The 24,811-nt window shown below is 39.3% G+C and overlaps 8 protein-coding genes across 8 annotated transcripts; 4 read left to right on the top strand and 4 right to left on the bottom strand.

The window, feature by feature from the left end:
- Positions 1 to 439: 439 nt before the first annotated feature.
- On the bottom strand, positions 440 to 1,761 carry LOC127251203 (uncharacterized). The gene is made up of 3 exons (XM_051274802.1): positions 1,240 to 1,761; positions 942 to 1,174; positions 440 to 792 (listed from the first exon to the last, which is right to left on the bottom strand). Exons 1-3 carry the CDS (start codon positions 1,714 to 1,716, stop codon positions 546 to 548), a joined length of 957 nt encoding a protein of 318 aa, XP_051130759.1. The 5' UTR covers positions 1,717 to 1,761; the 3' UTR covers positions 440 to 545.
- A 2,796-nt stretch (positions 1,762 to 4,557) lies between these two features.
- LOC127250148 (uncharacterized) lies at positions 4,558 to 5,927 on the bottom strand. The gene is made up of 2 exons (XM_051273312.1): positions 5,382 to 5,927; positions 4,558 to 5,268 (listed from the first exon to the last, which is right to left on the bottom strand). Exons 1-2 carry the CDS (start codon positions 5,466 to 5,468, stop codon positions 4,837 to 4,839), a joined length of 519 nt encoding a protein of 172 aa, XP_051129269.1. The 5' UTR covers positions 5,469 to 5,927; the 3' UTR covers positions 4,558 to 4,836.
- A 529-nt stretch (positions 5,928 to 6,456) lies between these two features.
- On the top strand, positions 6,457 to 7,609 carry LOC127249590 (RING-H2 finger protein ATL2-like). The gene has a single exon (XM_051272490.1). It carries the CDS (start codon positions 6,642 to 6,644, stop codon positions 7,425 to 7,427), a length of 786 nt encoding a protein of 261 aa, XP_051128447.1. The 5' UTR covers positions 6,457 to 6,641; the 3' UTR covers positions 7,428 to 7,609.
- Positions 7,610 to 7,792: 183 nt separating this feature from the next.
- LOC127249575 (pectinesterase-like) lies at positions 7,793 to 9,968 on the bottom strand. The gene is made up of 2 exons (XM_051272468.1): positions 8,863 to 9,968; positions 7,793 to 8,781 (listed from the first exon to the last, which is right to left on the bottom strand). Exons 1-2 carry the CDS (start codon positions 9,827 to 9,829, stop codon positions 8,084 to 8,086), a joined length of 1,665 nt encoding a protein of 554 aa, XP_051128425.1. The 5' UTR covers positions 9,830 to 9,968; the 3' UTR covers positions 7,793 to 8,083.
- A 7,204-nt stretch (positions 9,969 to 17,172) lies between these two features.
- On the top strand, positions 17,173 to 18,939 carry LOC127249581 (exopolygalacturonase-like). Its single transcript, XM_051272481.1, has 5 exons — positions 17,173 to 17,515; positions 17,591 to 17,905; positions 17,979 to 18,268; positions 18,352 to 18,568; positions 18,659 to 18,939. Exons 1-5 carry the CDS (start codon positions 17,348 to 17,350, stop codon positions 18,884 to 18,886), a joined length of 1,218 nt encoding a protein of 405 aa, XP_051128438.1. The 5' UTR covers positions 17,173 to 17,347; the 3' UTR covers positions 18,887 to 18,939.
- Positions 18,940 to 19,688: 749 nt separating this feature from the next.
- On the top strand, positions 19,689 to 20,893 carry LOC127247387 (ethylene-responsive transcription factor RAP2-3-like). Its single transcript, XM_051269218.1, has 2 exons — positions 19,689 to 19,930; positions 20,294 to 20,893. Exons 1-2 carry the CDS (start codon positions 19,756 to 19,758, stop codon positions 20,740 to 20,742), a joined length of 624 nt encoding a protein of 207 aa, XP_051125175.1. The 5' UTR covers positions 19,689 to 19,755; the 3' UTR covers positions 20,743 to 20,893.
- Positions 20,894 to 22,113: 1,220 nt separating this feature from the next.
- Positions 22,114 to 23,025, bottom strand: LOC127247846 (uncharacterized). Its single transcript, XM_051269893.1, has one exon. It carries the CDS (start codon positions 22,927 to 22,929, stop codon positions 22,381 to 22,383), a length of 549 nt encoding a protein of 182 aa, XP_051125850.1. The 5' UTR covers positions 22,930 to 23,025; the 3' UTR covers positions 22,114 to 22,380.
- A 364-nt stretch (positions 23,026 to 23,389) lies between these two features.
- Positions 23,390 to 24,693, top strand: LOC127247855 (CST complex subunit TEN1). Its single transcript, XM_051269904.1, has 3 exons — positions 23,390 to 23,560; positions 23,995 to 24,145; positions 24,274 to 24,693. The coding sequence occupies exons 1-3, from the start codon at positions 23,457 to 23,459 to the stop codon at positions 24,391 to 24,393; spliced, it is 375 nt and encodes a 124-aa protein (XP_051125861.1). The 5' UTR covers positions 23,390 to 23,456; the 3' UTR covers positions 24,394 to 24,693.
- The last annotated feature ends 118 nt before the right edge of the window (positions 24,694 to 24,811 follow it).

Genomic DNA, 24,811 nt, shown 5'->3' with positions numbered 1-24,811 from the left:
ACCCTCCAAAAGCCGGCAAAGTCAAACTGAAGACCAAACCTCTTCGGATCAAAGAAGCCATCGAAAATCAAGTTGGAAAATAAATCGACCCGGAAGGAGAATCAAATGACCCATTTAGAGAATAGAACCCGCTTTAAATTCAAATCAAATATAATTTGTACAAATTTTGTGTTTATTAAAAATAACACAATTTTTTGTCCACATGTAGTCTTTTAAAATTGTTACAAATCAAACGGTGTGGAGTGGAGGAGTAGTAAGAACTTGCTTTCAACAAATTCTGATTTTCTCCGCTATCATTTTTAGCTACTTCTTGGCTAGTAGATATATATATATATATATAGCAATACTTCATCATCTTTTGCTAAAATTTTGCAATTGGTTCCCATGGATGCATGCATTGAGTGTAATCTTTTTAAGCATGTATTCATTTGCTAATGTCTAAAGAATTTCAAACCACAATAACCGTTTTTATTATTATTCTTCTTATATATGGTTGTTCCATTATCATTCATTCTTCATTTGTATGTATATATATATATATTTCATCAGAATTGGGTGAGGAAGTCGTGGATATGTTGGTTGATATCATCTGCCCTCTCCTGATTGATAAAGTGAGCAGCCCCTTCAATCACCACAACTTCCTTCAACGAGGGCACATGTTTCTGGAACTCTCCTTTGTGGATGAAGTCTTGCACACCTGGCATGTGATAGGTCAGGTCTAGATCTCCCACGATAAACTTTGTTGGCACCACTATTTTTGCTCCAACAAAAGCCCCATGCAGTTCCCAACTTCTGCAAATTTCGAAATGTTAAGAATAATCAAATTAGAACTCATAAATAGTCATAATACAAATTCCGTCGTCTCAAATACTAAACTATAAATTAAACAAGATGAAGATGATTTGCAGATAATAGGAAGCAATTGACAGAGATACACTTACAGATCAAGAGCGCGGTAGTAATTCACTCCGCCGGTGAAGCCGCTCTGCTGGAACTTGCTAGCGTAGTAGCCGAGGTCTTCTTCAGTTAGCCATGGCGGACGATCAGCAGCGTAGTAGCTAGGGTCCGCGTTCTTTGGGAAAAAGAGAGGACCTGGTGTTCGAAATGCGAACACATATTTCAGAATTTCCTTCGCGCCTATCCTCGCGAAATCTGCTTCGATTTCGCCTGGTTCCTGTCATTGTCACTGTCAATGCCTCCGAAACCCTAATTTAATTAATTGGTCAATTAACCTCCGACCTGAAACCTGCTGATGTAGTAATCATCGCCGAAGAGTCTTCGAGAAGCTTCCACAAAGCTCGTCTGCGGATGAATTCGAGGAAAAGCAACGCTCAGATTGACGAGAGCTTTCACTCTGTCTGGCCTGTAGAGGCAGAGCATCCAGGCGATCATGGCGCCCCAATCGTGGCCGACGACGAACACCTTATCATCTTCGTTTCCGATGGCATCCAGGAGCAGAATTAGGTCGCCGACCACGTGGAAAATGGTGAACTTGGAAGGTTCGTGGAGGGGAGCCCCGGTGGTGTCGCCGTATCCTCTCATGTCCGGCGCCACCGCGCGGAACCCGCGCTCCGCCAGGAAGAGCATCTGGTGGCGCCAGGAGTACCATAGCTCCGGGAAGCCGTGGAGGAAGAGGACTAAGGGGCCTTTGCCGATTTCGGCGACGTGCATATTGAGGCCGTTGATGGGTATATTCCGGTGCTCGATTTTATCCATGGCCGCCCCTCTCGACGGAGTTGCAGTTGGAAATAGCAGAGGTAAGGCATGCTACCTCTATTTATTAGTCTTAAATTGTGGCTACGTAACCGTAATTACGAATATGCCCCTAAAAAGACGGTTGGGTTTTGTGAATAGTACAAAACATTGGAAATGATTTTTAAATGAATTTTATGTTTGTTTATCTTTAGAAAATACTGCCCCTACAAAGTATACATATTTTTATTTTGGGACGTGTAATTATAAAGTGATTATTTTATTAAATACATTTTTTTTCACAAATATTTTTATTTTACAGTATATCATTACTTTTATATTATTATACTACTTTTATCTGTCAATTATAATTAAAATACTATTGTTTTTTAAATTATGTGTGAAAGTCCGCAGATGGAGGAAGTATATCATTTACTTTATAATTGAGGTGGGGACAAGTGTGTATAAGAAGATATTTTTGAAACAATACAATTTAATGAAATAGATATTTAGGAAATCGAGGATAAGAAGATATTTTTGAAACAATACAATTTAATGAAATAGATATTTAAGAAACCGAGAAGATCCGGTCAACCTCATTAAAATTAATTTATATGACTATAATAATAATAAAATTTAATTATATAAAATAAAATAATTAAATTTCATGCGTTCAGCTGAACAATTTAATTTAGGATCTGATCTCACTTCTTTAGGAAATATTAGGGTGGTATTTGTTTGTGATTAAATCATGCTAAATGTTCTTTTAGTTTTTTCGAATTTAATATATATAACCAAAAATAAATATAAATAAATATTGAGCTATGATACTTTATTCTGCAATGTGAGAAAAAAAAAATAAAAAAAAATGAAGAGACGTGCATTAATTTTCACGTGTCTTTTAGCGAGACATTTATTGTATGGTACATAAGTAGGTATTTATAAGTATTGTATTAATTGCTCTAATCGACAAATAAAAATATAACTGAATATGTATTGTATGTTTTATTTTATGATTTTATGACATGGAGAATTTGCTGTTACTATGCGTTTGTTTGGATTTTGAGTTGGAATTTGAATAGTAAAAATTTTGAATTAGAATAGTTGTATGATTTGATATAAATAGGTGTTGATGTGATGTTTTGAATGTAAAATTAATTTTTAATATAACATAAAAAAATAAAAAATAAGTGTTTGATTTGATATTTTTTGAGAAAAAAATAGATAAATTTTTACATGAACTTAATAGTTGTATAAAACAAATAACAAACTATATATAACATGCAAAATCTAAGGTCAGAGTTTAAACCCAATTTCCATTATATATATATATATATATATGTTGTTGGCCATGTCAATTATATTGGGGAGTGCTGGTATTCTTAACAGAAGATATTGGTAGGTGATCTACATATTGCTGCGAGTTTTGGATTTCAACCGACTCCTCGACCATCATTACTTGTGCAGTGGGAGGCTTCATCTTAGGGTTGGTTCAAGTTGAATGCGGATGGTGCTTCGCTTGGAGACCCGAAGCTGGCGGGATCCCCAAGCGTCATTTGAGACACTTTCGGAGCGATCGTGCTACATGCGACCAATATTTTTGCGGAGTTGGAGGCAATACGTAGAGGTGTGGACGCCTTCTTTCCCTATGGATCGAGACTGACTCGATGTAGTTTTTCTCAGATACAAGGAAAGGATTCACTTCGAATTCCATTTCTTTGTATTGTATCTGAATCGAATCTTGTCTATTTCAACTTCGACTTTTTCTTCTTTGCAGCATAGCGTTGATTTCGTCTTCATCAGGGCACTGGACCCTACAGACATGCCTTAGCCAATTGCAGTTGCAACTACATGATGTCACTTGGCGAATCTCCCAATATCTATCGAGAGAAAAACCGAGTGGCGGATGCATTGGCAAGTGCAGCTTGTTCCCTTTCGGGGGATCAGACTTTGGAGTCGGGGGATATTCCTTTGTGGATTCGAGGTTTTTACGAGCAGATGCCGAGGGTCGACCGAGATTTTGTTTTCATGGATAGGTAGTCTGGCTTCCCACATGCATAATTGATGACATTTTGACGTGAGGGTCTAGCGCTTGACTTAGGCTTTTAGTTGGTTGATTACTTGTATTGACTACGTTGGTTGTAATTGAAGAATTATATACGATTTGATCTCTATCTATCTGAGGTACCTAGACAATCCATTCTTGAATTTTTAAAGTTAGAAGCTAAGAAGCTCAATTTAAGTATATGTTTTAGAAAACTTTATTTAAAATTTGTAACAATTTTTAAGCTTTATTTATTTAATATATATCAAATTAAATAAATATTTAATTTCTTTACTATTTTAAAAAAATTTCATAACTTTTTTTTATACAAAACAGTGCCATTTATAGTGTTTTTGTGGAGATTTTTTCCAGATATCTCTCACCAAAAATACTTAACAATAAGTAAGTATATAATAATAATAATAATAATAATAATAATAATAATAAATAATAATAACAATAATAAAAGTAAAAGTGTAAAAGGTTCAGAAGCAATACCAATGGAATGCCCACATCAATAAATTCCAACAACTTTCAAAACCAACCATACAACATATGGTAGAATCGGAGGCAATTAATAAGCTGCAAAAATTAGTCCTCCTTCGTACAATATAATTAGATCAGACTTATAAAATCATAAATAATTATTATTGTACTTTTACATTCATACAAAAAATCCATTAATAAATGCAATCATATGTGTTTGTTTATTTCTAGTTTGAAATTAATGTTGGTGGGCCGTTTAAAATTAGTTTTAAAACTAATAAATTTAAATCAGACGTTAGATGTGATGTGATGTGATGTTGAATTTAATTCTTTTTATTTATTTTTCTAACGAGTAAATCACAATTAATGTACAAGCCATAAAATAAAAGTTTCATTCTTGAAGCTCAAGGAAAAGAACACTAATGGAAATTAGAAGAAATCATTCCCAAACCACCATTGAAGTGACCTTGCACTAAAAAAGTCCACATTCTTTTTCTTCCTAAAAAAAAAAAAATGAGTAAAGGTAAAGGAATATAAATATATCAAGAGTGATCGAAATTCTCAGCGACTCCCGGGAGCCGAACTCCCCGAAGTTCCTGCACATCAATGGCGGATTATGTGACGAGATATATGGGCGTAGCCGCGGCGGAGCTAGTCCTACAGTTGCCGTCGGCGAGGCTGACGTAAGGGATGTCGACGACCTCGCCCTTGACGAGCGGGCCGGAGCTCGGCCGGCTGGCGGTCCGGTAGGGGGCGGGCGAACCGCCGGCGATACTGTCAGTAATGTAAAGTGGGCCGGATATGGAGGAGCCGATATTATAATTAATGCGGTTGTCAGGCGGCGGCGACCTTGGAAACCTGAAGAAGAGAAGGGCGTTGCGCCACCAGCGGCGGGTGTTCTTGGTCTTCTTGATCTTCTTTGACAGAGAAGACGAGTCGTCTCTGGAGATGGGTTTCTGGAGCTTGAAGTTCATCATGTCATCGTCTACGCTGGATCTTGCAATCGCCGTCCTCTCCCTCCTGTGGTTCCTTGCTTCTTCCAAAACCTAATTAATAATACATATACCAAGATGAAGACATGATTAATATAGCACAAGACAACATTATTAAGACAAGAATGGGAGATAGCAGAGAAGACGACATGAAAGAAGAAGAAGACCTGGAAGTAATGAAATTGGGGTTCGAAACCATAGTCAGTGAAATGGGGTTCTTGGACAGGGAAGATTGGGGGTTTATTGGACAACATTATATATATATATATATATATATGTTGTGCTTGTAGTTACTAAATCAATATAATTAGTTTGAGGAAGAAAGAAGGGGATCAAGAAAAAGAAAGGAATAGAAACGGCCGGAAGAGAAAGGAAACCCTAGAATGAAAATGCTCTCACTCACTCACTCACTTACTTGTGTGTGTATGTTGGTTTTATTAATTATATTACATTGAAGAAAGTGGCAAGTCTGGGCCAGGCCCCTTTAACAATATTAACAAATTTCCAGATTAATCAGACAGGCCTGCCTGCCTAGTACACTTTGCTCACTCACTCACTCACTCTTGTGTTTGTTGCAACCACGATCACGAATCATCCGTGTCAGTCAGTTAGAAAACCCAATTCTGAATATGAAAGAAAAGAACGATCATCCATGGCGGTTGGATGATTGAATTTGATGGAGATCGATATCTGTGTTGTATAGTATAGTGTAGAGTAGAGTAGAGTAGAGGCAAATGCCAATAATGGGCCATTACTTTAATTAATAAACAGCTTTAATTTAGCATGAAGATGGACATAATAATTGTTGAAGTAAATGTGAAGGCAGATGAAGATGCAGACACGTGGGTTGTTTCTTCTTTCTGGTCTGAACTAAACAGTCAAGACCCGACCCGACCCAATCCATTTAAACATGTCTAGAAACGGATTTCTGGGCCGGCCCAACTAGTACGCTTTGCATTGCATTGGGTTATGGTCCAGATTCCCAAATAAGCGAGAGCATATCTGAACTGAAGGAATTAAGGAATGATCACATCCTCATCCATTCTTACATACATAAAAATAAAATAGAATAAAATTCTCTAATACTATTATATTATATTCTATTCTGTTATGTCCCAATTATCCACGCCTGATTCCCGCGTCAAACTTGGCGTCTACTGGTTAGGTCTGCATAGTTGGACCCAATTCTTGACTCCCTACTCATAGACATAGATATAGAGATATAGACATAGACATGGCAGCTAGCTTTAAGAACACGGGAAACCCGCCCGAAGTTTCCTCCTCCATACAGGGCAGGGCAGCCTACATTTATTTTCCCACTTCTCGCACATATATCTATCTATCTATCTATTCTTACCTATCCATTTCCTCAATCTAATCTCAATTCTCCTTCTTCTTCTTCGTCTTCCTAGGTTTCGATCTGTTCTATGGACGATCATCCCGAATGGAGGGAGGAGGCGGCGCCACAGAAGGGCTACGCTATGAGCGGAAAGATTATGCTCAGCGCCATCGTCGTTCTCTTCACCGTCGTCGTTTTCATGGTGGGCCTTCATCTCTACGCCAGATGGTATCTTCTCCGCGCCCGCCGCCGCCACCTCGAGCGCCGCCGACAGCGCCGCGCCAGCCGCTCCCAGCTCGTGCTCATTTCTGATTCTCGACAGTTACAGGCGGCGGCCGATCGTGGCTTGGATGTCACGGTGCTTAATTCCCTTCCCGTGTTTCTCTACTCCTCCGGCGCGGCGGAGGAGGCGGCGGTGGAGTGCGCCGTCTGCCTGTCGGAGTTCGAAGAAAAAGAAATCGTGCGGCTCTTGCCCAAGTGCAGACATAGATTTCACGTCGAGTGTATCGGCATGTGGTTCCATTCGCACTCCACCTGTCCGCTTTGCCGGTCGCCGGTGGAGAAGGTGGAGGAGAGCCGCTCCAAACCGGCGGAGGAGGGAAACTCCGGCGATCGGGGGAAGGTGGGGATAAGCATCGATGTTCCGGCGAGGGTCGTGCCGGAGAACGAATTAAGCCAGATCTCGCCGGCGAGCCGGCTGTCGGCTCTGAGAAGAATTCTGAGCATGGGACGTAAGTCGCCCGCCGCCGGGGGGTCAACGACTGCGCGTGGGGCGGGGGCCGGGTCGAGCCGAGTAGCCGCCGAGTTGGATTTGGAGAGCGGGCCGGACGAACCGGATCCGGCTCAGGTAGGGAGAGAAAAGGTTGAGATGTGATGTGATGTGAGTCAACGTCGTAGGAAACAACGTGGTAATTTCGTGGCAAAGAAACGACATTATAGTACACATTTTAAATATCCCTTTTTATTTTTTTATATGGAATTTGTACAGTACGAGAATTCGAAATTATTCTTTATATTTTGTTTTTTTTCCCTTATATAAATGTGGTGTTTTTTATTTGTTGGAGGCAGGCCAGCTGATGGAGAGTGGAGTAGTTATGTGTTTTCAATACATCCATTTCTAACAAACTCCACTATTACCCATAAATTAATTAGTAAATATGAACAAGTCAAGTATGAGTGTTAATTGCAACGACTCCCACGTCCACGCGATTGCTTGCTAAGTAAGGTAGTCAAGAATCGAAATCGATCGATTTGAGTCAAATTGATTTGATGTTGATGCCAATTCAATTGGGTCCATTTTCTTATGTGACACGTTGATTAGGTTAGGTAGCTACTTAAGAAATTCATTTTAAATGGCCAAAAAAATATTATTTCTATTTATCATGTGGTCCTTCTTATTACAATGAAAACCCACCCAAAATTTTTCAATCATACAAAAAAACTAATTAACTAAATAAATAAACAGTAACTAATTAATTATATAAATGATGTATCAACTACTACTACGTACAGTTATAACTACAGACAGTTTTACACTTGCATCATGCCGGGAGAATAGGGTACGGCGGCTTTGATGACCCATTCGTCTCCGGCGTACACCTTCGCCGGAGTGAAGCTCTCCGCCAGCTCCGGAGTTATTTTCTGGATCCCCTTCCACGTGACCCGTTTCGAGGTATCCGACCCGGGTCCGCGGTTCTGGTACTCCCCGTAGTACAACGTGTCCAGCGCAAAGTTCCCCATCCACGGCGACCATCCCTCCGGCGCTATGAAGCCGTCGATGAAGCTCTGCATTATGATCGTCCGGGAGAATTCCTTCCATGGCCGCCCCAGGTACGCCTTCGCCGGCGGCTGCAACTGCAGGAACGCCGGGTCGGGGACGATGTCGCAGTTCTGCAGGACGATGACGCCCACGCTCCGGCGGTCCTTCCGCCCCTGGGCGGTCACCATACAACCCTGATTCGCCATGGGCTTCCGGACGACGAGCTTGCACTTCTGGAAGACGGAGGCGGCGTCGCCGAAGATGAAATCGATGGTGCCGGAGATGACGCAGTCGCGGTAGTACTGCCGGTAACTGTGGGCGTACAGTGTGTCTTGGTAACCGTCCATGTGGACGTTGAAGAACACCGCCTTGTCGCCGGAAACCCGCACCGCCACCGCCTGGTGCTTCTCCGCTCCGGCGGTGTTCTCGATTCCGATGTCCTTCGCCATGAATCCGTCAGCATTAATAGCTGCACCAGACAGGATTCAAAATGAATTAATTAGCTGTAACAAGTCTGATAAATTAAACCCTAATTTCATGAATCTGTTACCGAGTACACAAGTGTGGTAAGTGGGGGTCCCGTCGGCGTAATTCTTACTGCCGGAGATTCTCGTCTTCGTCGGACCCTCTCCGATCAAAATGACATTATTGACCTTCTTGGGAACGATGACAGTCTCCTTATAAACGCCGGCCTTGACGTGAATGGTGATGGTCTGATTATTCTTCGGCGGCAACGACGCGATCGACTCATTAATGGTCCTAAAGTCGCCGCTGCCGTCCTGCGCCACAACGATGTTGGTTTTCACCGGCGCCTGAGGCTCCGCCATCAGCTTCCTCTTCACGCCCTCCACGAAAGGCGGCGGCTCATCGCCCTCCGACAGGAGGCGCCGCTGGTTTGTGAGGCTGTCCAAACCCAAGGAAGAAAGTATGCTCGAGAAGCCGCTAACCATGGCGAGGCCATTGCTGAGCATCTCGCCGGAGTTATGCAGCAGCTCCTTCATCTTCTCGCCGGTGTCGCCGGTGGTGTTGTCGAAGGCGTCCTTACAGGCCTCGTGGTGGGCGATGGCGCCGCTCAGCCATGTCTTGACGTCCTCGACGTAATCGTCGAGTTTGCTGACGTCGAATTCTCCGACCTTGTCGAACGACCTCTGCAGATCGTCGACGGAGTCGTTGAGGACTTCCTCGCAGACGTCGAGGGCGCCTTTGGTCCTGGGATCGGAGTCGGCTTCCTTGTAGAGAGAGGAGTCTTTAATGGCGTTCCGGAGGTCGTCGACGGTGGCCTGAAACGCCGCCTTGACGAGCTCCTTGGGATCGGAGGAATTCGTGTTCTGCAATGTCTTCTCGCAGGTTTCTTTGTAGTCCGTCGGCTGGCAAATGGAGTGCATCGACTTCGTCGACGAGTTGATGTCGCCGTCGCTGCTTTTCTTGCTGACGGTCACCGCCACCGCCACCACCATCGCCACCAGGAGGATGGAGGCCAACCCTAACGCTGCCGCCTTCGTCGTCGAATCTCCCATTTTTAATTATGTGTGTATATATATATATATTAAAAATCAATCTATCTGTACATGTGAATGTGATTAAGATAATTGGTGTAACAGTTAGTTACATGGATGTGTGTATTATTGAATTGTTATATTGAACTATTAATTAATTAAGGTAGTTTTGTTTTATTACAAACCCCATGAAACCTGGGATGTATGAATGTATATCGATGTTAATTAAATCTAATAATTGTGTTGAGGATTATATATATATATATATATATCAAATTAAAAACGTAAATAGTTTTTGCTAAAATGAGTGTGTTCTAAGATTGGAAGTGAAGGCTGAGAGAAATGGTAGGAACATTGAGAATGTCGTCCATGGCCTACCTTGTGGACATTAATTAATTATTGTTCAGTAGTTTTCATTACATTACATTTCTTGATTCTATTATAAGTAACAACAACAAAAAATAATTAAAATAAATAATATTTTATCTAATTGAAATACTCTTCAGATTCAGGTCAATAATCTAATAAGGGTTCAACTCAACTCAACTCAACAGTCAACAGTCAACACAAGCAAGATATATGAAGTAAAAAAAATAAAAATAAAAATAAAAATAAAAAAATAAAAAATAAAAATCCTCCAGGACAGGATAGAGAAGAATCACATTCCAGCGGACCTGGAAAGGTTTATTAACAGCATCTTCGTGCATGAAGAATCATTTCATTACATTACATTACATTACATAACCTCTCAACAGCATTGCAACAATATTAATTTGATGCAAAACAGACATGTTAAGATACAATGTAACAGAGTTTGTGAGGCTCTGATCATTCTGTTCAAAACATTTCAGATTATATGCTCTGATCAAACTTTATGAAGAATAAAGTTCACCATCACAATTATTACTTCTTTCCCAGTCAATTGACCGATGTAAGAAACGCGCCAAAAAAAAAAAAAAACAGAATTCTTAGCCGAGCCGAGCCAAGCCAAGCCACTAGTGTGCGGACACATGACACATGAGAGACATCTTTCGATGAATGTGCAGCACAACAACGCTGAGGTTTCTTGGGCCGCGTCGTCATATATTCCCATATTCGACTAGTAGTGTCCGAGGGAGAAAGAACTCCATATAATTATTGCAAATGGAATCACCACATGGTGGAAAACCATTGGTTGCACTAAGATTTCTTGAGTTTGAGCTCCCTATAAATAGGGTGATTGCCTTGTAGATTTTTCAGGCAAAACAAAAAACACACTAGTCTCTTTGCTAGTCCTCTTCTTACATATCATATCATCTAATCTTGTCTGAAGCATAATCAATCATGGGGTCGAAAGAAGATCTCCGGAGAATAGGCAGGGAGGGGTTCTTTATAGTGGAGAAGTTCTTCAACAACAACAACAACAACAGCAACAACAATGGGTATGGGAGGTCTAAACAGCCCCACCACCACCACCACCACCAGTATCAGCCTCCAGTGAACCCTCTTCATCAGGTAAAACCTGTTTCTGCTAAAGAAATGACGGTGCAGTATGGCGAAGTCGGCAATATGGATTACTACTCCCAGAGGAACTCTGCAGTTATGCCGTATTAGACTTGTCATCGTATATTAGTAGCATATATATGGTTCTACTACCTAAGTAAAGTAAAGTAGTCGCGCCTCGGCCAAATCTGCACCATGTATTAGTTAAGAATGCTTGTATCTGCGCAATCTTAATACATGTAGTAAAGTAGCAGCTTGTGTCCTGTAGGCTGCACTCCAACTCTGTAAATCTGTCGATATTTGAATAAAAACAGACGTTGGCTTAATTAAGGTATCACGGCCCGAGCTCCCACAACAAATCTTTCATATAAGGAGCGAACACTACAAGTTTTACCATTATCAGAGAAAATATTTCACAAGTTTTCCAAAGGGTCTTATAAGATCGAATTAGCGAAGACAAATATGGTCTTGCCACGTCGAATGTTTGATTTTCTGTTGCGAAAGAAGAGTTTGGTAAATCAATCAAGAAGAGTATTACTAAGGTAAATATGTTAAGTATAACAAAATAATTACTTGAGATCAAACAGGTAAGAAATGTATTTGGTGAGGAGCAAGTCATTCTTTCGCAAACATCTAAACACCAAACTAAGAGCTGCAAAGTAACAAAAAATATTTGAAGATTCAAGATTAGGTCCACCATGAGAAAATGGTATACTGAAGTTATGCTTTATGATCACTTTAACCGAAAGTAGAGATTATTATTCCTCATCAAGAAGAAATAGAATATTACATGAATGCTACACGCCGTGTTGCCTACTCTGGATCCAGTCCTCCTCTTGACTGCCATGTCCAAAAATTCCAATGGAGACTCACATGGAAGCTGAGAAGGGAGTGGTTGCTACTGTTTTATCGAATCAAATTTCAATCGACTAGGCAATTGTCTAGCTGAAGTATCAGTATTTAGACCAGGTTTCACCGACTGCACCATATCCTTTGAACAAGGAAGAAAAGAACAGTATTGATTCTTAGTCTGATAGAGCATCTTAGATCTTTTCATACATCAGCAGCACACGACATGTTTGGAACCTGTGATGTCATCATATGTGTAGCTGCATAATTTATTCATTGAAGTTTTTTCTTGCATTTGTTTTCAAAACCAAAATATTATCAGATTGGAGTTTGTAGACCAAAGGAAACATATCAATTGCTTGTGATTGACACTTATCATCTGTTAAAACTTCTATATCGAACTAATCTAACTATTATATTGATCTGCCTCTAAATAGAGGAGTTATTAATCAATTATACCGTTGAGTTCTTTACATATCTTAATCATATCCATATCAACATTAGACTTTGTTTCGGCAGATTCATTGAAAGTTGCTATGAACTAAAAACTTTAGTTTTTGTTTGATATATTCTTGTATACTTAAGAAGTGTACCATTGAGTTAATATGTTTTTCGAGTCGCATGATTTCGCTTGCAAGGGGAAGCAATGGCACCAAACACAAACAAGTACTGTTTTTCGAAACAACACTCTCCATAAGTTATACTGATATTCTAGGAATGGATTGAACCGTGTGACAAGTGTTTGAGCCATGTCGACTTAGTTAATGTAGCCAATATGAAGATCAACTTGAAGGGGTACTCTGAAGCATTTTTTTATTATCCTTTTAGAATATTCAACCAAGTCATTCTTATCTGAAAAGAATCATAAAAAGCTAAAGCACCGTCCGGTGTATTGTTTTCTTACACAGCTCCGACATTCTCTGAACAAACCAACTAAACTCTTCAAGCATATCTTGTTCACATGTAGAGAAATGGCTCATCGACATGTAAATGTTGGTGACCTTCTCAAAATAGGCATTGAAGGATTTACAATAATTGATGATCATTTTGTTAGGAAAAGTGGAAAGCCGTATGATCCAAGAAATTGAGCTTCTGACAATCCTGCTCAAGCTGTGCAGAGGAACATTGCACCCAAATTTCATTGATCAATGGAAGGTCAGGTTTATTGTCCTTATAGTATGGCCAAGCTACATTAATCTACTTATAGTTTGTGCTTTAGTTTCTTTTTCCAGTATACGACTTTTACACGGTTCAGCTACATCATCCATCAACAGATATCCATTTAACATCATGGTTAATTCTGATGATAAGGGGTGTTTTGGATTAGATTGTTGGAATCTTTTTCAATCAGATTGGGTGGATGTAATTTTCATGGAACTTGTTTCATATTTTGTTGGAACGATGAAAGGGACACGAATTCGACAATATTCTTATCGGATTGAATGCATTTGTTCCTAACCGAAAGTAAAAGAAGCTGAGCAACAGCCAGACTTGTCATGCATACACTGTCACTTTCCCTGTTTGTTCCATTCTTGACACATGAAAACTGTTGGGTACTTTCTGCACTCAAATGACTTATCCAAACGACAAGAGAATCGGTTTGTTGTCCTAAATGCCCCAAGAAACTCCTTACCTCAATCAGATCATGGTCTTCCTAAAAGTAGTGTTTGGATGAAGGTGAAAGGGACACAATCAATGGATTTCTTACAGTCATCGATCTTCTTGTCCTACTGTTCCAAATCAATCAAAACAGCGTTATAATCACCACGACAAGCATACAAAGCCGTGTCTTCAATCAACAACAAAGAATAACTGTGCTCCCTTCAAAGGAGATCCATTGTGGTACCATAAAGATTAATTTTAATTAGACTTTCCAAATCCTGAAAAGAGATTTTAACATCAAATCTGATACCAATCTAAAACAAGAGCCAATGGCCTAAATTTGGCATGCAAATACTTCTCAATTGTGTCTGTAACCGAGATGATATATTCGAAGTTTTAGAATGCTATAACTAAAAGTCAGTCAGGTTGGAGTAACAGCTACAACAAAAAATTGAGAATTTAACTAACAATTGAACTTGTATCAGATAAAAGTAACATGGTTAAATTCTGGATCGTGTTTCATGTTTTACTCCAAGAATCAGTCAATATATTCCAAGGCAAAGTGGCATCTGCATAATCCGAATGTAATTCAACAAGGAATTAGGTTCTTTCTTTGAATTTCTTCCTCTACCTATATAAACATTTTGGCCTTTAAACAATTTTATCCACAGCCAAATATTCACCAAATACCAAATCTCTATTCCTCCTCAACCATTGAGAAATGGCATGCAAGAAAGATTTGATCTGTATTGGCCAAGAAGGCTATATCCTTTTAGGCCAAATCTTAGAAATGAAGGGAAGATCTCATCCTCCTTTAACTTCATCTTTGCAAAAAGAGAAGCCTTCTATCAAATCAGAGCCGAAAGTACTTTGCCGTTACCCTTACATGCCACAGAAGCCTCTCATCTGCTTCGCGCAGCCGGCTTCTTCCATGGAAGTGAAGGCCATTACATGTCATGAGGCGGCTAAGTTCAACGACACTACAGCCAGCTGAATGTGCTTTTGTACTCTGAAAAAACTTTAAGGCATGAACCTTTATGCATGCCCCTATTCTAGACTAGTTTCACCACAGTCTCTGTAGTTTGCTACTCGAAATAAAAAAAATATGTGGTTGCATGCTCAAATGTATCTCTTTTAGTAATGTATACGATATACCACGTTGCAGAAATTTACGAATATTATTTCAATTGCAGTATCTCCAGCTTAATGAATGAAAGCAAGCTAATTTTCTCACTTTACAGAGAAGTATCAACCATATTGCACTGATAATATATACATATATATATATATATAACCATTTTACACATAAATAGCAACCAGATTGCATAATTTTGATAATATATGTATATATCCATGCCGAGGGTGGTAATTACTGATACATCTACAGGGGCTGCAGTCCCTATTTGGCTAAATTTCTCCTAATTCAACTTACCTCACAGGCTCTAAGCCTACTTAATTCAATCATTAATATCCAATCTGACAAGAATATTCCATGGAACAAGTGCAAGATTTGGTGGGGAAGAGACATTTTCGACTCATTCCAGATTTGGCACATCAAATCCTCAAGAAAAAGCTCATTTGTTATGCATTTGGTTTCTAGTACTTTATTGTTGGTCTTGGTCTGCTGGATAATAAAGAATAATGTTTTACAGTATACACCCCCTTTTTCAAAGAATAAATTGCATAAACTGTTACTCAATTATTGCTATTCCATATCCCGATCTGAACTATTAAAATTTGATCAATAATGTACTTATGCATATTTTTTAAGTTTATCAGCTAGCACAGTGAACAATTGAATAGGAGTTTTGCTTTTTGCAAATTCAAGAGGGGAATCTAAAATCTGAATACCTTTTGTTTTATCTTGTATGTTTTCTACTTTGAAATTACAGTTTACAATCATGATTTTGGTGGTGTTAAATGTAAAAGAACAAGCCAAAGATAGAAGTGATTTTACCAATCTAAAATGCTTCTTCTTTTGCCACAACACCATTTCTATCTCACGTCAAAGTAATATTTCCACACACATACATATATATCCTTAGCTTATATTAAATCTTCTTCTCGATGTTACACCTTCCGGCCAAATATTCGCCTTTGAATTCTACAGCTTTATACTAAGGGGGGCTGTAGTTAGGCCTGTTCTATATATATATATATGAAGATTCCACCAGTGCCTTTCGGCATGCAGATGATTTCTTGTCTATCTGCCTAATCTTGGGGACTCAATTATTTGCCAGAAAGATCTTATTCCTCCATAAACTAATTAAGTAAGAAACACATATTTAAACCAGTTTATTCTAACTATTTAAGATGCTTAATTAGTTCCTCTTATGTTTATGATTATCCAGCTTGAGAACATTCCCCAACTTTATTATCAATAATCATGTTGTTAACATATTGTTTATGCCAAGTGTTTATTCTCTATTAAGCTTTTTTTCATTTATTTAATGAACTTAGTTTGGAATCAAGAAAATATAATATCAAACAGGTGGGTATACTTTTATTTTATTTTGTTTTGGTTTTGAGATTTTAATTTTAATAGTGGTTTGGATGTGATGTTTTGTTAAATGATATAGCGTATTATTGTGAGGGTTATATAGTAAAAGAAAAATCTAAAAATGATCACCGAGTAGAGGTGTAAAAGGAATAAATATGATGTTGTATTCTATTCTGATACTAATCTCTACAGCCACAATGATCCATGCTTTCCCGCAAAACTTAAGATATTCATTCGTGTTGAAGTGTTTTTAAATTTACCGCTTGTAAAGTTAAAAGGTTAAATGATTTTACCGATCATTGGTGAAATGAAGCCTATTTAAAGACCTTTTTTTGCATTAACATTGTCGTAAAGACAACCAAAAAATATCTCTTGCAGTTAATTCTGAGGTGTTCTTTGTTGTCCTATTGTCTATCATGGCACATCAGGAGAAGCTTGGAAAGATTGGAAAGGAAGGTTTTGACATAATAGAGGGGTTTTTCACTCGAACCCGGAGGCCGGACCATCTGCCACAAGAAAATTCTGCTCAGAAACCACATCCAGTTGGGAGGAACTTTCCTGCTCCAAAGAGTACAATCAATTCAAGCCAAGCTGCCAAGAAGTATGGAGGGATAGCAGTACTCGAGGGGCGAAGAAAATATCGAAAATGATTGGGATTAGCTGTGTTTAAAGAGAAAAGCCAAGTAGTTATAAGTTGCAGGCAATCTATGTTTATGTGGTTTTACTTTCATGTAGTCCACTTGTGAATATAATGAAAAGTTACTCTTTTCTTCTTGTGATAATCCTTTTTGTTATTGCAAATTGCAACAAGTCATTAATTTGTGTTGCAGTTATTCTGATTTCTGAAGAAGAAAATTAAAAAAAGAATGAAATAAAACAGCCCTATTCTATAAAATAGCACATTAAATTACATGGCTGAACTGAGAGGCAATCCAGTATTGTCAAAGGGAAGTCAGCCCTTGAACTGAGGTGCCTAATTACAGTTAGTTAGGACAGTCCTCTGAGTAATAGGTTAGTTATGAATCAATGGTTGTCCGAGTAACAGAACGGCCGAGAATTTGATCATTCTAAAACAGATTAAGGACAACCGAAACTCGGTTCAAAGGATGGCAAGTAAGGTCAGCAGCAGCACCATTGCCATCCTCATTCTGAGCTGTGGTCTAATTTCCTGCGATTCAGCGGCAGGTGGCCGCAGGCCAAATAACAGTGGGGCAACGATATTTAACGTGATGAGCTATGGTGCAAAGCCTGGAACAGAAGAAGAAAGCTCCCAGGTTAGTGAAATTTCCAGATGAGAAAGAATAAATTTCTTCAATGACATGATCAGGAAAATATCCATTCCAATTCAGGCTTTCGTTCTGGCGTGGAGAGCTGCTTGTAGCTTCGACAGGAAGGCTATGGTTTTAATCCCACCTGGAGTTTACATCCTAGGGGAGACAACATTCCAGGGGCCCTGTAAGAACCCCACTCCTGTAACAGTTAGGCTGGAAGGAACCCTCAGGGCATTCTCTGATCTCTCTGCTTATCCTGAAAAGGGATGGATTTCATTCGACGAGGTCAGTGGCCTGGTCCTGACAGGTCGAGGCACCATTGATGGACAGGGCCAGAACTTATGGAAATACAATGATTGTGATCAAGATCCAAACTGTAAACACCTGCCGGCTGTAAGTGATTCATTAAATTTCCTCAACAATGGACATGGCGTTTCACAAGTGTATGATGTTCTTTTGATTGCAGAGTATATATATGACCAAAGTGCAAAATGCTTGGATCACTTCACTCAAGCTGATAAACAGCATGGGGTTCCATATGCACGTTACCAACAGCGAGCGAATCGTGCTTCGCGGCTTAACAATCACTGCCCCTCGAGATTCCCCCAACACAGATGGAATCCACATTAGCAAATCTAGAGATGTAAAAGTAATAAGGTGCATTGTCAAGACCGGCGACGACTGCATATCCATAGGCCAGGGATCGAGCAACGTCACTGTTAGCATGGTCACCTGCGGCCCTGGCCACGGTATCAGGTAATGAGTAATCAATCAATCCATTTTATATGAAATTTTATGCAAGTAAGATTAAACCAGACTAATGTGAAATCTAAATTCAGCGTGGGGAGCCTTGGAAAGGTACCGAATGAATTGGATGTTCAGGGGCTGTTAGTTAACAACTGCACCTTAATCAGCACCAACAATGGCGTCCGAATCAAGACTTATCCGGCCTCGGATCCGAGCAAAGCTTCAGGAATCGTGTTTGCCGATATCGTCATGGAAGATGTGGGGAATCCTATTGTCATTAACCAGAACTACGGCTTGAAGTCGACACAGGTTTTTTGTGATCCACATTGCCCAACAGATAATAATTTTGTGTTAAAAACAATAGCACTAATGTCTAAACTGTGTGTCTCTTTTATGCAGCCATCAATGGTGAAAATCAGTGATGTCACATACCACAACATAAGAGGAACTACAACATCACCAGTTGCAGTGAGTTTGATTTGCAGCTCAGGAGCCCCCTGCCTCGACATACGTCTGCACAATATCAATCTGAAGCTCAAAGGAAGTGGGGAGGTTTCATCAGTTTGTTCTAATGCCATAGTGGCTCATGTTGGTGTTCAAATTCCACCGCCATGTGTATCGTTCTAGAAAGACGAATGTATTGTAATTAACTACTAGTTAAGAAGAAACCAAAAAAACACAGGAGCTGTCGCAAATTAAAGATCAAAGTTTATAGATGCTGTCAACGTTTTAAGAAGCAGATGCATCAGACTGGCTGTCAAATTTTTTTTGCAGAAACCACAGATCAAATAGTTTTTTTAATGTTTTTTTTTTTGTTATTGGACTCCCAACAACCATAAATGGTCAAGATGGGCTATGATGGTGGTCATTAAATATCTTGATTGATGCAGGAGAAGAAGCAGCCTGAGGAGTAAATAGTGTGCATACAGATGTGTGGCCAAGATTTTTTCTGTAGCAGTAAACTCATCACATGATGCCACGTCGTGCCACCAATCAAAATCACCTCTTTTCGCCCCCAAGATTGTTCTTTTTGGGCTGCTTTTTGCTGCACAGTTCGCTTTCTTGTTTTTTGTTCCCATCAATTCAAAAAGATAGGATTTTTGCAGAACAGCTTTAATTGCTTCATGCCCGTTTGAAATTTGTGGCCAAGAAGTGCTGTAAACATGTTTTTCATCTCAAGGGAAAAGTTAATTTGAGGTAAAAAAATCAATCTTGTAATCGACTTAAAGTTGAAGAAAAATCTCCAAGTGAATCAATGCAAATGGATTCGAACCTGGTGGGGTTCACCAGTCTCGATTTAGGATCCGACGGCTTATATTCCACAATGGTTCACCGCCCACCGTCGGATCAAAAGGCTCTAAATTAGCATCAGATTTTGTCCTCTTTCTCCAATAGTTGTAACCGTAATTGTCTCTGTCTCTCTCTCTCTATCTCTCTATAAATCAATCGTTTTTGGTGCTCTAGTTTCTGCAAGTCGTGACGCAGAGGTGAAGAAGATGTGTGGGGGTTCGATAATCTCAGATGGACCATTAGCCAAAAGAAGAGGTAAGTTAACCAAACAGGAGCTCTGGGCTGAGCTCGACACCATTTCTCAGTTTTGGCGCTTCGATTGCTCCGATAATGGCAACAAAAATCGGACAAACCAAAACCCTCATCCCTCATCCAAGAAAGGTTGGTTCTGTGCCTAGTACAAACTGTATATCGTTTATGTACATTAGTCTTGTTTTAATTTGATTTCTGTATCTTCAACAAAGGTAGGGATTGATGTTTTAGAAAGCTTTCTTTGTTTGTCATATGTTTTGTTCTTGCGTATGTATGCTTCAAGAAAACAGCTTTTATCTTTCTTATGCATCACGAAAAGATAGAAAGAGTAGCACGCGTTTTATTTGTCGGTTCTATACAAATCTTGTTAGAATATTATCAACAAATGGTTCGAATGAATGCTTGATGATTTTCAAAGGTTCAACGATTCTTCTATGATTAATTATAATGTTTTGAGTTTGATTTTGATGTTGAATGCAACTATGCAAGCAGTGGGTGTTGAGGAGGAGGACAAAAATTCCATTGAGAAAAATAGCAAAGCTGAGAAGGGTAACGGGAGGCCTAGAAAAACTATGTACAGAGGCATAAGGCGAAGGCCATGGGGGAAATGGGCTGCCGAGATCCGGGACCCCCGCAAGGGGGCTCGGGTGTGGCTCGGGACCTTCTCCACAGCCGAGGATGCAGCCAGGGCCTACGATGAAGCTGCCAGGCGCATCCGTGGCTCGAAAGCCAAGCTCAACTTCCCTTATGATCAACTGCCGGCGAAGGATCGGGTGATGGAGAATGGGGTTCAAAGCGTGCCAGAGTCGTCGTTGAATCAGTGCCAGCCGAGCCAGACGAAGAAGAATGAGATGCTGCTGAACTTGGAGACTTTTTTAGGCCTGGAGCCGGAGGCAGCGTGTGTCGATGAATGGATGATCGATGAATTTGGAGGTAATTAGAAAAGATAAATCCAATGAAATTCAGCATATGATCAATGCGTTAAACAAACAATATTATGGTATTTTATATCATCGTGTATGTGTATTGTATTTTAGCCTGTGTACATTGGACAAGAATTTCAATTAAGGGGACATGTGTTTTTTTATTCAAGACCAACTTCACCAAGAAAGACTCATTCTTCGATTTTAGTCATATTCAATGTATGAGTAAACAAGAACAACTGTGTGGCATAATAATGGTATTATTTTATACTAATGTCAACATCATGGGACACGAAGGTAACAATAGTTCATCATCAGCTCAAGTAAAGTAGGGAAAGGCAAATCTAGTCCCAAAAAGATAAAACGACAACCGGATGGTTCTACAATCTACATTAACATTAATAAACAAAAAGCTTGAATAGTGTTGATGATGTATGCATAAATATGAACCAGTACAACAGATACACAAATAATTCACATTATTTAAAACTCCTGAAAGGGGAGAAATATTTAACTCAAAAAGGGCATCAACATTCAGAAGTAGTATGATATTTTATTCCACAATCATCAACTGAATTGAATTGTTCTTGAATTAGTTCCCTGAAAGAAATCCTACGAGCTCGACTTGTGATAGCTCAATTGAATTCCTTAGTAATAAAATATTTATATTTTTTTTATAGTAGTATAATATATTTATATATAATATTTTATTATAATAAATTAGATTTATTTAATTTATTTATTAAAAATATATAAAATTTAAGCCGAACTTGAAATCTAGCTTTACAACCGAGTTCAAGCTTGAATTTGAATATAACAAACCGAGCTCGACCCTTTATTTTAGCTCGAACTCTTAATGGGCCTAGCCAAGCCTGTACCGTTAACAATTTCAAATCGAAAGCTCTAGCTAACTTATGTATTTTTGTCACAACCAATCTGCTTGCTAATTGAAACCAAATGCAAAACACTTATTTTTTGGGGATTCTAGTAGGCAACTACAATGTTCCATCATAGGATTTAGTTGCTATAGATTTAATCCCCAAGTAGTTAGTCCAAAGTACTACCAATATATACATGGCTCTGAGATATTTCTCGTCTTGTTTCTTTCATATGAGATGAAAGATTAATGAAAAACAATTAATCAGTCCAAAAGAATAGAAGGGCCACTTCTGAATCATCCCCAAATACCACAACAATGGATAATTCAATACAGCTCCCTTACAAGCAATCAAAACTTCATGGGCAAGAAAAATGCATCTACAAGGTCCCCAAATACCATTGAGGACTCAATCCTCCATGTTATCTTAGTTCAAACAAGGTCCACAACAATGGTTAACCCAAAACAGCTCCCTTACAAGCAATCAAAACTTTATAGGAAAGAAATGCATCTTTAAAAAAGGAAAAGAAAAACCAATTTATTGGCGTCAACTATAAAGAGGAAGCAATCAACTTTTGGCAAATTGGATTGAACCATACATCGTTGAGAAATAGATTATATATATATACAATGAGTACAATTCACAACACACAGAACCAATCGGGTCCTTATATACAACGAGATCTACACAAATTAACATGCTATGAAACAAACATAATCACCTAATCTTAATTACTTAGAATCACTTCTTCTTCAGGGCAATCAATCATCTTTACCGATCAGCAGACTTGAGTCAACTGCAATGGAACTTTTCCCCTATCACCAAACCCATCCGAAACAAACCTCACGACTCTCTTAAAGGCGAAATGCAAGCAATTTGACATGGCGATCCAGCACAAGATCTCAAAAACGAAATCAAATGCCGGATCAGATATTGTATTATCTGAAGATTCTTCCCAATTACCCCATCCATGCCCACCGAAATTCCATCCCCCACCCCCACCACCGCCCCACGAATTACCACCGCCACTGCTAAAATCCATTCCATCACTAAACACGAAAATTCCGCAATCTTCGCCGCCGTCGTCAATATGAACTTTCCTCTTGACGCGGCGGGTTTTTCGGACGCGCGGTTTCGTGATAGTTCTCGTGGCCGATCTGGATACCGCGGAGATATTAAACGGCAGCGGCGATGGATTTGACTGGTCCGAGGTGTCCATCAGCGAAAAAACGTTGCTTGACCGGTTGAGGATGAAATTCGATAATCCTGACGACTGCGTCGTGTAGGCGATCGATGAAATTGCGTCGGAAATGGCAGAGATTTCCATCGAAAAATTTCGGGATTAGGGTTTGGGAATGACAGAAAGGGAAGAAATTGGGGGAGATATTATTTTCCACTAGAAGCAAATTTGAAATTGTGGAAGGAAATTTTCCTTGACACGTAATTGAATTTGTTGGGAAAAATTATTGGGCTGAAATCGCAGCACAGGCCCAAACTAGATATTGGGCCTTATAAATAAGTTTATATGGCCCACTAAATTAGGGCTGCAATAAATCCTTTTTACAATCCTTTGTTGGGCCGATATCGCAATATAGGCCAAATAGGATATTGGGCCCTAAAAAGAAGTTTCTGTGGCCCACTCAATTAGGGCTGAAAGTAAGCCTTTGTTGGGCCGAAATTGTAATATACGTCACAATTAGATATTGGGCCCTACAAATAAGTTTCTGTGGCCCACTCAATTAGGGCTGCAATCAAATCCTTTCTTCACCGTCTTCATCCGTCAATAGAGCGTGGGACTAAATGGGCTTTTGCTTCTGATGTTTCTCCATTTGGTCGCTTCAACGTGGAATTGAAATGGACTCGCCTGCGATAAGCGCCGGTGAATTGGTGACGCTACAAGAGCTGAATCCGTCTTCACCGCTATTTAAGCAGGGAGCATCATTTAGGGTAACTGGAAAGTATGTGTTCCTCTTCCTGTTTTCATATTGGGTGTTGTAAGTAGTGCAAGCATATCTAAGCTTTAGAAGAATGGGGTTTTCAGATTGAAAGCCAATTATTTTGGAGAACTGAACTTTTATGATCGATTTGAGAAGTATCATCAATCTTGTTTCTAGAACATAAAAGTTTTTGTTCGGTGTTGATTTTGGCGTTAGAAGCTTTGATAAGCACTCCCAACAATGTGTAATCAAAGTTTTCAAATAAGCTTAGGTAGTTTTTGGAATGTGTAAGATAGAAAGGATCAGTTTATGATTTTATTGTGAACTAAGAATATGTGTGGGAAGCTTTATTATATTCGCTGTCCATCAAGTCTTATGCACATAACATTTCACAGTCATATTTGAATGTAGCAAATATGAATTTTTTTTTTTATTTTTTTTTTTTATTTTTTAAGGCTGCAAGAGTATGATCTGGAGACAGCAGTGGTTGCAATTCTCGATGGAGATGCTAGCCTAAAGGTTGATACAAAGCACATACAGCTCAATTTCCGCAAGGGTTCGATGTATCAGTTCATTGGAGAACTGCATGTTGAACCTAATAATGAGGTTTGCATTTATCTTGGTTCTGTTAAATGATCTCTTGTACATGCAAAAATGCTTATAAAGATTAGAGTATGCCTCTGCCTTTCGCCAACATTGCTGCTATAATACTGAATTAGCTGTAAAATTTTCAGGCAATTCTAAAGGCTAGAGTGGGTAGAAATGTTGATGGATTGGACATGAACCTCTACCGGCAATCTCTGAAGCTCTTGAGAGATTTTCAAGCTGAGTCCAGAAGTAATCCTTTAGCTTAGAACACTACTATGACTGCTTAAAGCAAGACTCTTCATATGAATCAGTGTCATCTACCGAGTGCCCAGCCTCCCACAAGTCATACAGTCGCGAGACAGTTGAACCGTTAGCTGAACTTCATAAAAATGTACAACTTCACTTCAATGCTTCCTTCTTGATCTTTTTCTTGAGATTGGCATGGATCCCTCTTTGAGGGATTTTCATTATGTGTGAAGAAACAAGATTGATCAACTAGTCATTCACCAGTGAACAACTTTGTAGCCTGGATTGTCTTTGATATGAGGGTTGGCTTTCATTCCCTATTCAACTGTATATTTTTGTCGTTCTTCAGAATATAATTTTGACATTTGATGTCAGCAGTCAGCTATGCATTTAAAGCCACAAGCCACACAATATTGTTCAACTAATATGGTGTTCACA

The sequence above is a fragment of the Andrographis paniculata genome, unplaced genomic scaffold, assembly GCF_009805555.1.
Source record: "Andrographis paniculata isolate CXL003 unplaced genomic scaffold, ASM980555v1 Contig11END, whole genome shotgun sequence".
NCBI classification, from domain to species: Eukaryota; Viridiplantae; Streptophyta; class Magnoliopsida; order Lamiales; family Acanthaceae; genus Andrographis; species Andrographis paniculata.
Note: the sequence above shows the minus strand (reverse complement) of the source record. Positions and strands in the feature narration are given on the sequence as shown.